Genomic DNA, 19,191 nt, shown 5'->3' on the forward strand with positions numbered 1-19,191 from the left:
GTTTTAAATAATGCAGCTTAGCATTTAGGTTGAAGATGCTTAGTTACTTACTCTTTAATGGAATTTGTTACGATTTGTTTGCTGGAATATGAATTATTATGATACTTCTTTTTTTAATATATAAAATTATCTTAATTCGATAAACATTCACTGGATCTATATAAATACAGAGTATTTTTGTGAATACGCCATGACACCGTTCTTTATGTAAAGTAGGATCCACTCATTCTTTTATATGTGTAATAAAATAGGTTAAAATTTATTTTAATTTTTAAAATTGTATTTCCTTGTATTTTATTGAAATTTGTATATCGCTCAAAACATCGAGGTCTTTTGTTTAGGAGTGTCTGAACTTGAAGGTAATGAGTAGATTTTCTTTGGAACTTAATGACCAAATTATTGGTTTGTTTGTTTGTTTTAAGTCGAGGGACATATTCATGTCTATATGATTTTTAACTTGATGCACAGGGTGAAAGTTAATCACCTATTGTTCTTAATTTACAAAAAATACCGACTATTTGATACCATGTAGCAGATTTTTTTTAGTTAGGATAAAAATATTTAAAATAGTAATAATTTTTCCAGTGATCATATGAAAATAAAACTTTATTAGAAAAAAAAATGACAATATGAAATATATACTATGTGATTAATGTAGTTTTATTTATATGTTTCTACCCTGGACTTGACTTTTTATGAGCAACTCGGCGGTTGTTTGTAGAAAATCAGAGGACGCTTACCCTACCGGTGCACCTGGTCCATGCTCCCAGTTTTTAGTGAAGTCCGAGTTGCTCAATTGCTTTTGTTACTTTGTATGTATGATTTTAGTAACTTTATGTTTTTTGTTGTGTATGTTTGTTTTCCATGTCGGGTCTTTGTCCCTGGATTTTTAACAATAAATATATCTTTGTCAAAGTTCATGAAAAAAGTATATTGTTATTTAGTACCATAACAAGAGTATATTAAGATCTTAACAATCTGAGATATTTTATATGGGACCTATTTTTTGTTTAAGAAGGAGAAAGCTGAGCATACGGAAAGTCTTTTGTTTAGTTTTATGCTATGTAAACCAAAAATAAGGTGCCAGATTTGTTGAGACAGTATAGATAAGTAGTGAAATGTTAATAGGACATAAAAGTCAATATTCCAATCATTACTTTTGCAATAAACGCTTAAAAATTGAGCAAATAACCCGTGCATTCAACGTATTTTTCACAATTCATTTGCTTTTTGTTATTTTTTAAGCGCTGTCGTTGTTGTTTTTTATCTTCAAATTTTCACATATATATATATATATTATTTGTGTCTATTTGTATGCATGTATGTTTGTATGTATGCATTTCTTATAAAAATGAAATCTGTATGTATACAATTCCAGTGAATGATTCATCTATTGGTTATGAAAAAAAAACATAGATACTACTTTAAATGTTTTGCTGGCTGTGGGTTTCTTTCCGTTATCTCAGTATCTCATTTAATAAATGAGAATAAAAAAATAGTAAGAGTGCTGTATGAAAAAAGATATTCTTCAAAGGAAGAAACTATCTACACAGTTAATATATCTATTCTACTCGCTAAAATGATATTTGGTGTTTACTAACTTCTCAATATCACAATGTTGAAATGTCTTTAAGCATAAAAACTCACTAGAAATTTTAAAAAAAGCCAAAGCCATAAAAAGCCAAATGCACGTATGATATGCATGAATATATGAATTAATGTCAATGTATTTTTTTAGCGATTCCAATAATCAGTTTGAAATATAATTTAAAAAAAAAAGAAAAAAACAGATTACAAAGTTTTGCGTATTATTTTGTTTTTACTATCTAATACACCTGTATACTGTGAACCATTTTTAATGGCTTCCCTATTTTTTTTTCTTTTTATCACTATTATTTCAATTTCGTAGTTGTTAATAGGCTTGTGCAAAAAATCTCCATTTTAAAGTTTTACATTTTACGTCTAATCTTAAAGATTGCATTCAGTTAGATCTTTTACAACCTTCGGTTATTTCAACCTGTCGATTCTAGTCTTTGGTCGAAATCGTCAGGGATAATACTGGTAAGTGGTGAAATTTCCATAAATAGTTCCGTTTTAGAATTATCGGTATCCGTCTTGAGTCCTAACATAATTGTCATAATTCTTTGGTTGCCAATAAAAGTTCTAGAACCGTCATCTTGATTGATGACGGTTGTACAGAGAGGTTAAAATTGATCCCTACTGTATTCGCATTCACTTTATAGCTGTACCATTATTAGTCTAGGTTATAATAGGTGGAGACCCCTAGAATTCTGACATACTTAGGAATATCACGCCTCTAAGATCAAATAAGGAGCAAAGCAATTATCCTGGTTCCCGGGACTACGTTCTAGGTATTAGCTACTAGCAATACACTCTCTTATATTTGTATATGTGTAACATACTGAATATTGCGGTCGGGAACCAGTCTACAAAGCAATAAACTCCATTTACATGTTGTCAAATGACCAATCCCTTCAATTACTTCAGTCCACTACTACTACTATATTGACAGTTGCACATGTTTAAGGAGGTAGACCTAGGGTATGGGACATTGGAACGTTTGTATTAACCATTTTACAACAATCTCATGTAAGCATCAGAGTAACCTGAACTGATTTCATTCTGTTTCAAAGGAAAGCTTAAAAGACTTTGGTGAAATTGAATATGATACAAACATATCACTGATTTCATGAGTAATGTCCCTTACCCTAGATCTACCTCCTTAAATTATAATAAAAGTCTTTTCATTCCGTTTATGTTTTCTTTCCGATTCCACTTCATTTTGAATACATATTGGGTTTATATGATGTTCTATCTATCCATGCTTGCATTAGGAAGAAAATGGTAATTTTGATCTCGTAAAGATTTTTCTTTCAAATACTTAGTAATTACTTTTGTAGATGTACAAATTCTGATTTATTTTTTTCAAGAGAACGGTTTCCTATTCTCAACAAGCGCTAGTGCCACGGAAAGAAAACGGAAACCAAATCATTCCAGAGAAAAGAAATAACCATAAACAACCGATATAGTTACAATTAACCGATTTAGAAACTGTATGGCATTCTGGGATAGCTATCTGATTGATCAAGACGTATTTCATGAGTACGCTGTGCGACGGTGTAACGAGCACGTAATTTGAATTTCTGAATTGGTCCATTAAAGAAACATTTATATGCAGTCGTCATAACTTGGTATCATTTTGGGTTCATGTGTAAAAAAGATTATGTAATTTGTCCTCTTGTACACCAGTTGTATCTGTGGTTATTTAAGTAAATAAAGTTACATTGTAATTTCCTTTTCATTGTCATATTATTATGTCTTGTTATTGTCATATTATTATGTCTTATCAGTGTCATATTATTATGTCTTATCAGTGTCATATTATTATGTCTTGTCACTGTCATATTATTATGTCTTGTTATTGTCATATTATTATATCTTGTTATTGTCATATTGATATGTGCTGTTATTGTCAAATTAATATGTCTTGTCAGTGTCATATTATCTTATGTATATCTATATCTATTTATACTTATCATTGTCATATCATTATGTCTTGTCAGTGAGAGAGTAATCAAGAGAACCAAGGTTATAGCGGTAACCAAAAGAATGTAATCCAGGGACAAAGACCAGACATGGAAAACAAACATACACAACAAAGAACATAAAGTAACTAAAATCATACATACAAAGTAACAAAAGCAAATGAGCAACTCGGACTCCACTAAAAACTGGGAGCATGGACCAGGTGCATCGGTAGGGTAAACGTCTTCTGCTTTTGTAGAATCACCCGCGGAGTTGCTCATAAAAGGTCAAGTCCGGGGTAAACAAACGAGGAAAGGAAAACTATGACCCGTTGAATAAATCAGTTTTCATGGCGCAGATGGATACACCATAACGATCCACGAGTTCATGATGCCATAAAACTTTTGTAGTGATAACTTCAATCTTGTAGCAACATAACCCTGTTCCGGAAGCCTATCTGTTAGAGGTCTAGCGCGATACAAAAAGTCTGCGTTGTTTCGGCATGCTCTGGCATTACGCATGAGTTTTGATATGAATACTCCATACGCAGGTGGTGAAGGGATGTTGCCACAGATGAAAGGAAAGTTGACAATTCTGAATGAAAAGTCATCAAGTTTGTCGTAAAGTTTGGTCAATAGGTTTCCTTTATCATCCATTTCTAAGTGTAGGTCAAGATATGAGGCTGACTTCACAGTGTCTGTAGTATCCTTTATCTCAAGTTGTTTGGGGTAGATGCGGTGTATCAAATCCCCGAAATTAGGATTGTTTAAAGATAATACGTCATCTATATAGCCAAACGATATTCTTTCTTTCGGATCAGATCAGCTATAAAGTCAGCCTCATAAGAGTGAAGGAATAGGTCAGCAAGTAAATGAGCACAATTTGTTTCCATTGGAATGCTTACTGTTTGTTTAAAAGGACGTCCACCACACTGGACAAATATGTTGTCGAGTAAAAATTCCAGCATTTTGTAACCATCTTCCTCTGTATATTTGGAAGATGATTTGGAATTATTTCTTATAAAGTATGAGGAATCTCTACCAAGAACTATATATTTGTATTTAGGTGTACCATCTGTTTTGGAAAAACAACGATGTATGATGTTTTTAAGTCGGGATTTTAACTGAGTATGGGGAATAGAAGTATACAGTGTTGAAAAATCATAGATTTTAATGCTATTATATTCAAATAATAGTCTTGAACTGATTGTCTCCAAAAGATCTTTCGATTTTTTCAGGATCCACATTAAATTAAAACCCCTACGGGAGTAACAAATGTTGTGGTAGGACTGCAGACCCCTTTTGACAGTCCTTGGTAGAGAAAGCAAAAGAGGATAGCACAGATTTATGGTTTTCCACAATCTGTTCTTTGGAGAGTGTGGTAGCAATATAGGTCTTATCACTGCTATTATTTTTTGCGTCTACATCTGAGAATAAACATTGGATGTAAAACGTTTTGCAGACAAAAACAATGTTGTTTTGGGCTTGGTCTGCTGGTACGACAACATACTTATCATGTATAGTAGACAATGTTTTTGTTACATCGGGGTCTTTGAAAACTGATGTAGCCTTGGCACTCATTGACCTACTTAAAACTTTCATTCGTTTCAAAATTCAAAACCTCACGGTCTTTAACCACTCTGACAGAGAATCAATGTCTTCTTGTTCTCGTTTTATCAATTTTCTTACATAGTCCTCGACGGCATCCATAAGAAATTTAAAGCTATAATTCCAATTTATGGAGCGTGGTTCACTGTACTTGGAACCTTTAGAAAGAATATTACGCAGAGATTCGTTTTCGATGATGGTTAAATCTGCCGTAACCAGAAGGAGTTTTTGCAAGAACAGTCAGGTGGTCTAGCCTTGAAGTCCTCAATCTCGAGGTTCTGCAATAGCCTTTTATAATTGAAAATTTTGGATGCAATGGGTGAAGTATAGGAATATGAAATAATTGGTATGGACTTGTCTTTGAAATATGGGGGAATTTGTTGGTAACGTTTTTGTGATGGAGGATGTTAGCCAAATTAATTGCATGTATACCTTTGTTGACAAACGGTAGTGGAAGAAATGATCGTTTTTCTTCATCTTGACTTTTCACACAGACTGGTTTAAAGAGGCTGTGGAAACTAATATCCAAAATGATAGCAACAAGTCTGTATAATGATGTGGTGGGGTCAGAAACAGGAGTGTCAAGACTTGTTTTGTAACGGGAGTGTAGTAGGGAGGTATATAATAAAGTTTGGTTCTAATGTGATGAAGTCCAAGAGGTTTTGGATGATCTTGTTGATTAAAGTGTTGATAAACTGTCGGAAATTTCGTAACTTTCTTACATATTCAAGTATGAATCGTTTGACAATCGAATAACATTGCGTAAAATCATTAACATTTTACCGACTTTGCAAGATTCTTGAATTTTCTGAGAGGGCTGGCTGCAGCGTCTAGAGTGAATTTCGAAAGTCAGACACTGTTTCGGAGCTTACCGCATCGCCTGCTTATTATTATGTCTTGTCAGTGTCATGTTATCATCTTTTCAACGATTTCAATTATGTTTATTGTATTAATATTTGCCAATATTGTCTGTCACAAAACACTGGTTATAGTATTCTATACATGATGTTTGCAATATCTATACTATATTATAACTCTTTACTGGTATTCATTTCTTTTTTGTTTTCAAACTATATAGAACTTTGCTTGTATAGCATTATTGAATTTTATTATTAAAAATTGATTTAAGACATAGATAGAACAGTAAAAACCTATTGTCCGTTTGAATGTTATATAAATACAAAACATAATTCGAAAATAAATTCTTGTAAATTATTTTTTCCCACTGAACTTGCCTTTTAAGTGAATATGAATTCTGAAAAAAATATTCAGAATTTTATCTCAGCAGACGGAGGAAATAGGCTTACTGCGATTCTTAATTTTAAATGTTTTTTATTTAATTTGACAGGCTACATACATTAGCTAAGTTTCTTCAAACTCTCTAGAATCTTGGTTCCTTTGATTACTCTTTCAAATAATGGTCAATATCTAGATATTCAAATTAGTATGTCACATGACAAAGTTATGATTTTGATTATTCAAATAGCTATTCTAATTACTTACGCATGCAGAAAAGGATATATAAAAATAAATTAGCATTACTCCTAATAGGATTTTAATTGCTCAGATAAATATCTGAAAGTATTTTCCTGAGATCCTATGTACTCAAGAAAAGGATCTACGGTAGAAAAGTTCAATTAGGAATTTGTTTTTCAATGATTTAGAAAACCTTAACGGAATAGTCATGGATAGCAATAAAAAATCACTGATCTATATTTGTTGTCAGAATTTAAAAAAAAGGCTCTTGATCTAACCGTCATCTTTTAAGGGTTGTATGCAGTTGTATTGCATGTTCTATTATATTTTACCATTGGAATATAGTTTACTTCTTAGTTTATTATTCATTAGTTTTAAAATATTCATTCAAACCTATTGATATGCACGATTAGTATAAATACATTCATTTTCTACAGAGTAATGTTTATACATGTTACTGTTAAGTGAAACGATAGTGATTACACAATATACACATTATGACTTCTGCTTACTTCGTATGCTCCTGGTTTTTTTTTATCATGTATCCGGAATGCAATTATGTTCACGAGGAAGTAACCGATACGTAATTAAAATATTGACACGGTACCCTGATATCTGTAAGCTTCTTAGTTTGTTTATTTGTTTGTTTGTTTGGGGTTTTTTTTGTGAGATACGTAGTTTTATGCCCTCTAACAATTTACCAATTTGCTATACGGTTTAAGTACCCAGTATATTACCTAACTGTTTCGAGAGAATATAATTATGAATCTCACAAAAAGAAATCTAAAACAATGATAATGAGGGGACGTTGCGATGCCTAGTTTAGCTTGCTGGGAAATCTTGTTGTTACAAAAAAGACTTAATAAGTATGGTCATGTGCGACAATACATTGCATTACAAAGATTGGGAAACTGAATGAAATGAGCCTACCTGTCGTTGTCTTTGGTTCTGCAGTTGACACTAAAATACAAAAAGACATTACATGGAAAGCTTGAAGGCTTTGGTGACAGTACTTAATGCAATCTACCATTTTTCTAAATGACATATCGCATCTACATAAGAAGTACAAACTTCATAATGTCATTAAAATCCACTGAACGGTTAATTGAAAGTTGTGCTTATTTGGTGTAGACGTGTACAGTCCTACTTCTTTCCCATTTCAGGCATTTTAAATTAGTAATCATGCACGTCTACACCAATACGTTGTCTATCAAAATTTCATAAAAAAACCGATCGAATGTTGAAGAAGTTGCGCTTACGAACAGGGGAACGGATAGGACGGGCAAAGAGTTTTATCTTATGTGTCGGAGCCGGTGCTTAAACAAATTCTACTCGAATAAATAAATACATCAGAAGGACAAAAATTTAAAAAAAATCGAATGAAATCGGATATCCATAAAAAAGGAGGCTTTGACTTGGTGAACTGGTAGGAAAGTGTGTTATTTAAAGTAAAAAAATAAGACACAAAACTTAGAATGTTTATCCCGTTAAACTCAAGAGAAAAGAATAAATATGAAGATTTTGCCTCAATTTCAATGTCTTTTCTAAATCTGGCATTTTTTTTCATCAAGAGCGTTATGTGTTCTCTATATTTTTAGTAGTTTATGAAATTTATTATGCATAAACTTACACAGAAATGAGAAAAGGCTGAGTAATATATCATTATATATATATTGTAAGTAAGTACAAGTGTTAAGCATAAAATGTTTATCTTGAAGGAAAGTTAATAACAAATTCCTCATTTTCTAATAATATGAAGTATTCCGGTACAGACAGGCCTTTCGAAACTTTCTTACATATTCAACTCGTTTGACAATCGAATAACATTGCGTAAAATCATTAACATTTTACCAACTTTGCAAGATTCTTGCATTTGCTGAGAGGACTGACTGCAGCGTCTATTTCGAAAGTCAGACACTGTTTTGGAGCTTACCGCATCGCCTGCTCATTAATGAGGTTTGAGATAATTGCGTTCCAGAAACGCCTTTTCTACATTCTCCCTCTTTGTGTTATGCCCATGGTATATCAGATTCGTAATTTGTATTTTTACATGTTTGTTCTCTATCATTTAGCTCACTTCGAAAACATATTTTAGATACCTAATGTAGTGCCATTGTCCTGTCCAGTTGTTGCCTGGACTGTTGTTGGTTCTGTTGACGAAATGGATGATTGTGTTGATGCTGTAGGCGATGTCTCTGACGTTGCTGCAAAAGTCAATTTTAAATATTGTAATATCATGTGAAATTTGCTTATCCACACAGTTGCATTAATGTTATTATTAAGACAGTGAACCACCGGAAATCACATATCCGTGAAATTTAATTTCAACTATCGACTTAACTAAACACCTATTTGGGGAATCAGGTCACCATAAACTCACAAAACCCAATTCAAAAAGCAATAGATTAAGAATTTATTTAGTTCTTGCTTTACTAGAAACAACTTTTTTTCAAAAGAGAAAAAAAATACAGACATTTTGTCAAAGATTCTTGAATTTATATGTAAATGATAACCTTGTTAAATAGATGTACTGCTGGCGTGACACAAGGTTTTTTTTTCGGATACCATTGTTGTAGCAGAATTGATGAAAAGCACAGTCGGCAAGGAGATGTTTGACAACAAACCGTGCTGAATTTTGAATATTTACCATAGGAGTTATATAATTTTAATTCAATTATGCGAATCAAACAAATATGTAACAACAAAAAACTGTCATATTAGCAGCAAACCGGAATATCAGCCAAATTCCTTTTTTTCTCTTTAAAAAGCCTATAAGTTAGAAACGAAATTAGCAAAGAAAATGAAAAACGATGCAAACTTTTATATGTTTCAGGAAACAGCATATTTATATTGAAAAGATTCCTTAAGTAAAGGCAGTTTACTTTACAGCACAGACAAGTTAGCCGCCGTACAGATGTTTTCCTCTGGATAAACCGGTTTCAAATCATGACGTACCTGTTGTACTTAAATTGGTGATTTGTTGGTTGGTGGAGGTCGGTCCGTTGGTTGGACTTGTGGTAGACCACGTAGAAGGTGTTTCTGCTGTGGTGACATCGGTGGTTGATGATGATGCGAAAACTAAACTAGTGAATACTGAAACTGTAAGAAAAATCATAACTGTAGCTACTAGTGTATATATCGTCATCATTCTTTCTATGATACATTTTGTTTCAATCTTGTCTTTATTTGTTTGTATTTGTGTAATTTTATCAGTTGGTATTCATGTTTGTTACAGCAGACGATATACTTCGTTGACCCTAAACGTGTTGGTGACAGCAACAAAATTAAGTAAAAAAGATACACAAATGAATTATATATTCATCAATTCGTCATTTTGTAATTTTTAGATGGATTCTTCAATATTTATTCATCTATTTATTATGTTTGCACTGTGAATATTTGTCGACGATTCATTATATTTGAATATAATAGCATTAAAACCTATGATTTTTCAACACTGTATACTTCTATTCCCCATACTCAGCTAAAATCCCGACTTAAAAACATTATACATCGTTGTTTTTCCATAAAAGATGGTACACCTAGATACAAATATATAGTTCTTGGTAGAGATTCCTCATACTTTGTAAGAAATAATTTCAAATCATCTTCCAAATATACAGAGGAAGATGTTTACAGAATGCTGGAATTTTTAATCTACAACATATTTGTCCAGTGTGGTGGACGTGTTTTTCAACAAACGGTCGGCATTCCAATGGGAACAAATTGTGTTTATTTACTTCACTTTTATGAGGCTGACTTTACAGCTGATCTCATCCGAAAGAAAAAATATCGTTTGGCTAGAACCTTTAATCTCAGTTTCCGCTATATAGATGACCTATTATCATTAAACAATCCTAATTTCGGGGATTTGATACATCGCATCTACCCCAAACAACTTGAGATATCTTCATGTCTTGACCTACACTTAGAAATCGATGGTAAAGGAAAACTATTGACCAAACTTTACGACAAACGTGATGACTTTTCATTCAGAATTGTCGACTTTTCTTTCATCTGTGGCAACATCCCTTCAGCACGTACGTATAGAGTGTTCATTTCACAACTTATACATTTTGCCAGAACTTGCCGAAACTACGCAGACTTATGTTTCACGCTAGAACTCTAACAAATAGACTTCTGGAACAGGGTTATGTTGCTACAAGATTGAAGTCATCACTACAGAAGTTTCATGGTCGTCATCATGAACTCGTGGATCCTTATGGTGTATCCATCTGCGCCATGAAAACTGATTTATTCAACGGGTCATAGTTTTCCTTTCCTCATTTGTCTACCCTGGACTTGACCTTTTATGAGCAACTCGGCGGGTGTTTCAAGAAAAGCAGAGGACGCTTACCCTACCGGTGCACCTGGTCCATGCTTCCATTTTGTAGTGGAGTCCGAGTTCGTCATTTGCTTTTGTTATTTTGTATGTGTGATTTTAGTTACTTTATGTTCTTTGTTGTGTATGTCTGTTTTCCATGTCTGGCCTTTGTCCCTGGATTACATTCTTTTGATTACCGCTATAATCTTGGTTCCCTTGATTACTCTTTCAAACTTCAGCGCTTTAGTTCAAACTAAGTTAGCCCCAAAATATTGACACATGAAAATGTCACATGACACCATTCTTTAATGTGGTTATGAATAGCGGATAAAATATATTGTGTTGGTATTATCTTATACATGAGTTTCATATTTAATACTCTGTAAAAATCTAATGGATAGTCAAAATTTCAGTTTCGTATTTATGAAATGTACTGCTGATTCAATAAACAAAAAATATAACCAAAAATTACAATCAACCCAGAATAATCGCTTTGGAAGTCGAAGTTGGAAGAATGGCAACAGACAAGGTATGACAAGAAGTGATGTTCTGTCGAGCTGCTCAAAACTGGCGTTATTATGTGAAGCTAATTTGACAGAATTTTGTGTAGAAAACAAATCTTAAAGATGTCGATAAAACATGGTGAAATATATGTACGACTGTAATGCCAACATTCAACACATAACTGTGATTCTGAGAAAATATTTCTATCTCTTTAAAATACGGAACATAACATGGGTGCATATTTTGCTCTGATACTGTTGTTACTTTTTAGAACCGATTTTTTATATTGATATACATGTAAGCAAAGAAGCGTTTTAATTGGTTTTACCTATTTTATGTTTTGTTTTAAATTTGTTTTTAAAGATATATGTATCTCCTTGTAATTTATCTTGATAGTTTCTGTGTTTTGCGTATGAATAGTGTTATGATACACGTGTATTAATGATAAGTGTATCATAGAAAGGGTACACGTGTACGTAATCAGTGGCGGATAGAGACATGCACGCAGTTTGGTATGATGTATTTGCAATCTAGTAAATTTTTATTCCTACTAATTTCGTTATATGAAAAGAGATTCAATGTGTATGTATGTCCATATAATAAGACGTGTGTTTTATTGTATAAAATGATTTCAATTTACGAATAGAAAATGAAAAAAATATTTTATATTTTATATCACGAGTAAACTTAATGTAATGAAGACAAAGTATAGTTCTCCTAAAATACCATATTGAGCATGTTCTACTATACGACCATGTTGCCAAATAAAAACAATGATGACAACAACAAATTTGGTATATCAAAGATCATTGGGCTATGGAATGCAAACTTATTCGATTTCTTTTTTTTTTTAAAAAACTCATTAAATAAGATTTTTTTGGTCATATTTCTGAAGCTGTGTATTGGCTACTGATATGGTTTTCTTTGCAGTATCATGCTATTCAACTTAACCAAATTTTTTTGATATTGTTCTGAGTCGTATTGTTCTTGATTTCAACATAGCAAACCTATTAAAGATATAGAAATCTACCTGTGAAGAAACACCTCCATGTTATATGCTTCATATCACGAAATAATTCCTGTAGTCAAACTGGACATTGTTGTTACCCTTTCGAAATTTCTGCAATTAAAAATATTGTTTACGTTAGTACTTGATTTTTATTGTAAAGTTTTAAAAAATGAAATCTTTTTCTCTGTAGAATTCTTTTTAATGTACCGGTCCATATCAAATGCAAACGCTGACTATTGTAGAGGTTATTCATGGTGTAAAAAAAAAACACCGAACAAGTCATCTATATATTCTATATTTTAATGTAGTCCTTTCGTTATTTCGACCTGCATTTTTAGAAAACCACATAATCATCTCCCACTGAAATTCAAACAAAATCAAGAACGATAAGCCTGCAAAGTATTAATTTTATACACAATCTATATGATTATTATCTCGAAAGCGTAACAACCAAATGACAAAACTAAGATTGGTTATGTATTCTGTAACTGTTTCTCTATTAGAAAAAACAATGGGTTCGGTGGGTTTTTGAAATAAATGAATCACCCCGTCTGAATTTTATAAGGACTGCTACTAGTATCTAACACTACCAACTAATTGCCTACTTGTTGTAATAACTGAAAATAAATTAAGGTCTCTCAACACTCAACACTCCCTTATTCAGCATTTGCACCTTTTTTGTTTTGAGAGTTTGCAGGTAATGGGAATAGGTAAGTTCTATATGAAAAATGTATTTTTGTTTTATTTTTTTTCGAATGTTTATTAGGTGAATTCCAATTTAATTTCTGTGTAAAACGTGGCATAGAATAAATCGTGATAATACTATAGCGGATATTGCATAAAGTGGGTATCGGGGTTTTAAGTCAGTCTTATTTTGTTGTTGTTTTTTTTGTTTTGTTTTGTTTTTGTTTTTGTTTGTTTTTGTTTTTGTTTTGTTTTAGACATTTGTGGCAATGAACATGCTCCGATGATTAAAAACACATGAAAAACATATGAATATATAAATCATCTTGTATTTACATGTATTCAATAGGATTTCATATATGAAAAGGGTATGGTTTTCATATGATTTTCTATAATATATGATTTCATGTATTTTTAAAAGCACAAACACACTTTGTTACCATAATGGTCCTAAATATATGAAAACATATGTTGCAATTATCCTGTGTAAATGAAACGTAGATTTTGAGCAAAAAATACTGGAACATTAACGATTTGCATTCAAGGATTTTCCGTGAATTTTAACCGAAGTGTTCTTCAAATGCATTCAGGGGAACAAAACGAAAACAATTTAAAAGAAATGGACGTTAATGAAAGGATAGATCTATTAAAACTGCATGCATATTGACACTTTCAAGTTTGTTCATTGTATTTTGTTTCAAAAGTTTTTCACTATAAGATATGATAGATAAGGAATGACTTGTTTTATACAGACAAAGTTTTATATAACGTGTATGAGCTGATGAAAAATATTGTTGTCTTGTCTCGATCAATATATTCTGAGTTTCTCTAAAGCAGTCACATAACAGTCGCTACAGCAACAAAGGGATAAATAGTACAGTACCTCCTCATCAGTAAGTATAAACTCGGATTCGTTTGTCTAAACATTTTCTCCTTTTGTAATTATCTCAACGACTCAACAAAAGTTAAGCCCAACGACATTTATTGTTCGTATGTTAAGTGAAAATCATACGAATTATCATATACAGGCAAAAAAAGTACCGAAGTGTAAAAAATAATCAAGGAAACCAAGGTAATAGCGGTAATAAAAAGAATGTAATCCAGGGACAAAGACCAGACATGGAAAACAGACATACACAATGAAGAACATAAAGTAACTAAAATCATACATACAAAGTAACAGAAGCATGAATAAGCAACTCGGACTCCACTAAAAAAAAGGACAATTTATATACATCTAAGTCCAAATATATTGCCAAAACATGAAAACATGAAACAGAAACGATCAACATACAAAATGTTGCTAACAGAATAAAATGCAATTGCATATTAAAACAAAAGATAAGTAAAACAAGACACAACACAAAAGGTGGATGTACAATAAAAAAGTTCCATGGGCAGAATGGCCAATAGTTCGATAATATTGATAAATAAATGAATACATCTTTACCTTTTTACTGGCTGTTAAGATCTGTGGGTGAGATTTAAATTAATTCAATAATCTTTTGAAAAGTCTGGGTGTGCACATACGTTTCATGCAACACTAACTGTCAGAAAAAGTGATATTGTATCAAAAGACTTGCATAATGTTCTCAAGAATTAAAAATAAAGACCTGTTTTCTGGAAATATAAATGCTACTTTTGGTTTTGGGCTGCACATTAGAACATTTTTATATATGATAATAAAACGAAGCCGGAAAAGCAAATTATTTTTTTTTTGAAAATCCTAGAACAATTTATTAATTATGCAATAAGTCTTGGTCACGTAGTCTACATTGTTGTGTGCAAAAACTGCAAAAATTGCTGAAATAAATGTTACCCGATTAAATGGTCATTGTTGGAGGAATACATTTGGACAAACACAGAAGAAATTTAGATTTTAGATCTTAAATTTAGATTAACTGAGTTACATTGTACAACCGTTTACGAGCTTGATAAGTTCCTAAACTCGCCAAGCAGGCGGACGAATTCTATCAAAGAGTAATCAAGGGAACCAAGATTCTCGCGGAAATCAAAAGAACGCAATCCAGGGACAAAGACCAGGCGGAAAACAGACACAAACAAACAAAGGACATGAAATAACCAAAATGATACGCACAAAGAAACAACTGTAAATGAACACCTAGGACTCAACTAAAAACTGGGAGCATGCGTTTAATTTGTCCTTATGTTAAGGATCACCACACTATATCATTATAATCGAGAAATATAAATCACGGAAACTCCATTTTATCATTGTTTTACCACGGTCTGGCCATTTATGCCCCATTGTTTCCCCGAGCGATAGCCAGCCCGTGTTAAAACAATGATAAAATGGAGTTTCCGTTATTTATTTCGATTCTAATAGGACTAGTTTCTTTATACTTTTAAATTGACGCAGCCTATATGTTGCGCGAAATGTTGGTCTAAAGAGTTTTAAAGCACGCCATATTAGAATGATAACTTACTATGTAGAAATGATAATCTTGAGCAATGGACATGTACTAAATAAAATCATTGGCCATGGGTTTATCAAGTCAATCAGCCACGCAACTGAACAATTATGTTGCAAGACATACACAATTGTTCAGATCTATTTGACCGCGAAGTAGTAGACGAACTAATTCATTTTTGGTTGAAATCTGTTGGAAATGGTTCCATTTCGCGAAAACGAAAAACAAAAATGCTACACGACGTTCTATAAAGTGTAAATGTTTGTAAGAATGAGGCAAATGGGAAAAATAAGAAATATGCATGTCCAAAAACCACCGATCTGACAATGTAATATCACTCAGTGATACTTCCTCTATTATATAAATAACATTGTTTAATCTCAGCATCACTGGCTTTGCCCAGAAATTTTTCAATAGATTGTTAGAAAAATGAGGTTTTTGACAGAGTTGTCTGCCCTTTAAATTTTATTTTCAGTGCAACTCAATGAAATTATAACTCAATGCACCAACATGATATGGAAAATATTGTCTTTTTTCTTTGGTTCTGGCGGTGCAAATAGTCAAATGGCATTATAAAATTTATGGGTTTTTTTCATACCATGTCTCATCCACTGCCTGATTCTTACAAAGACTGACACTTAAATATGATACGCATTCTGAACTAATTGGCCCATTAGGCTTCGTCCTTAAAGAATGCGACGAATTGAAAACGTTTAATGCTCATGAGGACATTTTAATATTATCATGTAGCTATGTCTTCGTGTGTCGACTAACGTTGGGATTTCGAGTGCATCTTTTACTATGATTATCCATGAATAAAACCTATCTACTGTATTCATACCTAAAACATTCTTTCAAAGATTTTTTACCTTATGCCCACAAATAACGTACCGTTATGTTTCAATTTTATAATAAGTGACGAAAGCGATGATCATTACTCGAAAATCAATGGCCAAAGATGATGAAAGAAACAATTATAGTATGTTACATAAAAAAGAGAAAAACACACGGAACTAGAATTAAACAAGTTATCAGGATTAGAAACATTTCGACAACAACACTTTCAGGGTAATAACAAAATTACCGAACACTAATCCGATTCATAATCAAGTCAAGTTCAAACTAAATCTGAGAAAATAGATATTACACCACTGGAGCAACTGGTACCGCAATGGTTCTGACTTGGTACAGGCACTTCAAACGAAATGATCCATAGTAAGTGATTGGATTCACTTTTATTAATAATTACATGTAATTATTATATTTATTTTTACCGGCAACCTTATCAATTTGCCATTGTTCTGGCATGTTCATCCCGGTGGGGTTGTTGTCTCTCTGTGGCAATATCTTCGTATGGAGTGTTCATATCACAACTCATACGTTATGCCAGAGCTTGCCGAGACTACGCCGACTTTTTGTATCGCGCTAGAATGCTAACAAATTCTGCTTCTGGAGCAGGGTTATGTTGCTACAAGATTGAAGTCATCACTACAAAAGTTTTATGGCATCATGAACTCGTGGATCTTTACGGTGTATCCATCTGCGCCATGAAAACTGATTTGTTCAACGTGTCATTGTTTTCCTTTCCTCTTTCGTCTACCCTGGACTTGACTTTTTATGAGCAACTCGGCGGGTGTTTCTAGAAAAGCAGAGGACGCTTACCTTACCGGTGCACATGGTCCATACAGTTTTTAGTGGAGTCCGAGTTCCTCATTTGCTTTTGTTACTTTGTATGTATTATTTTAGTTACTCTATGTTCTTTGTTGTGTATGTCTGTTTTCCATGTCTGATCTTGTCTCTGAATTACATTCTTGTGATTTCCGCTATAGAATTGGTTCCCTTGATTACTCTTTGACATATACATCATACATACTCTCGTTATATAATGAGTCAGTTTTGAACATCTCGACAAAACATTCCATCTCGCCTTGTCGAACTCTCAATGATAATTTCTGTGTCGACTTTAAATTTGCCGTTATTCTGTACTTAAGAACTTGATAATGTTTTGGTTTAAAGAAGTTTGATTTGAAATATAATTGTACAACATTGTGATCAAATTGGCAGTGTGCCTGTTAATTTATTGACGTCGTAAATGTTCATGCTTTTAGTTTTTTTACGTATTATCTCAGTGATGTAGTGATATTATCTGATTGAAGGATGCCTTAGATATAAATGTAATGCATTTTCAACCATACTTCAGATTTATTTGTATTCTCATAGGGTAATATGTGTTTTACAGGGTTAATAAATTGAGTTAACAGAAATGGTATCACCTCGTGAACACACTTTTATTAACGGAAGAGGCATTGACACTTGGTACGTGCCAGACAAATATTCACATTTGTTCGTCTCTAAACGATATAAGCTAGAAAGAAAATGCAATTTTTTAATATTTAGGTTGTTGGCCGAATTTTAGAGGTTTTATCGTTTGAAGTTTTCCTTTGTCATTGTCTGTAGCTGTAACATTTTTTCATATGTATGCACTTTCCATATTGTTTTAGTTTTTACCATTTTCTCAAGAAGACCATTTTAAGTGAACAAACTACATTGTAATTTTGTACTCGATATGTGCAACCATTTTAAAATAATAATCGAGTGATGTCTTGTAAATTAACACAAATTAAAAATACTATTGCTTTTCGATGCATTTAAAGTGACAGAAGTATTAACTTGAAAAAAAAAACAATTGGGAAGTCCAGACCTAATTGCAATATTTGTTTTATTATTGCGTACATCGTGGCTATGTTGTAATTGCAATAATTTGAACTTGGACTATTGATTTTTAGCCTAATGAAGTGGGATTTTTCACAAAACTTGGAATCGTATTTCTTGGCAATATAAATCATAATAAATATCCGATTTCTGATTTCCTATAAAGAACTAATCACTTATCACTTGAAAACTAATGTAATAACATCATGACTATTACTAACTATTTTGTTATTTGTGTTAACGATATTCTTTATCTCACACTCTGTAATGTGGTGAACTTCAAGGAATAGAGTTGGTATTCCGTTGACCGAATGACCATTACCTGATGAAATATTTAGTGAGTTAACAGGACCATCAATTAACAAGGAGATTTAAACATTCTCGGTGGGTGTTTATAGGAAAGAATAGTATGCTTACACAACCAGAGCACCTGGTACATGCTCCTAGTTTTAATTTAGTCCCAGACGCTTATTTGCCTATTGTTTCTTTGCACGTATTATTTTGGGTATTTCGTGTTCTTTTGCTTAAAACATTACCAGAATCATCAAAAAATGGCAATGGTGTAAACATAAATCGCTAAACACAAAATCTAAGACAACTTGAATTAACGGAAAAATAATATAGTACAATTCCTACAAAACACTTTGGATATCTCATGTGTGTCAATTGGAGTCAAGATTCCTCAAATAAACATCCAACAGTTCTTATTTTTATATTTATTTTTATTTTTTGACAAGCACATGCGTGTGTTGAGTTAGCTCATGTATCCAGTACAATAGCAAAGTACTTTTTTTTTATTAAAAAGTCATTTAGCAAAACTGATTCACACAATAAGATACAACCCGCTTCAAACAGAACAAAAATTGGATAAATTTATTCATACCTTCAAAAGAAATA

At 32.5% G+C, this 19,191-nt stretch overlaps 1 protein-coding gene across 1 annotated transcript in view; it reads right to left on the minus strand.

The window, feature by feature from the left end:
- Positions 1-19,191, minus strand: part of LOC148614138 (uncharacterized) — a 173,698-nt gene that overhangs the window by 137,765 nt on the left and 16,742 nt on the right. Inside the window, exons 2-5 of the mRNA XM_088590432.1 lie at positions 12,488-12,577; positions 9,585-9,728; positions 8,729-8,833; positions 7,560-7,589 (exon numbers count right to left, since the gene is read on the minus strand). Coding sequence (XP_088446558.1) covers positions 7,560-7,589; positions 8,729-8,833; positions 9,585-9,728; positions 12,488-12,521 — 313 coding nt within the window. The 5' untranslated portion in view covers positions 12,522-12,577. The remainder of the gene's footprint in view (positions 1-7,559; positions 7,590-8,728; positions 8,834-9,584; positions 9,729-12,487; positions 12,578-19,191) is intronic.

Source organism: Perna viridis, chromosome 6, assembly GCF_037379345.1.
Source record: "Perna viridis isolate PV_CMFRI_1.1 ecotype Kerala chromosome 6, ASM3737934v1, whole genome shotgun sequence".
Classification (NCBI taxonomy): Eukaryota; Metazoa; Mollusca; class Bivalvia; order Mytilida; family Mytilidae; genus Perna; species Perna viridis.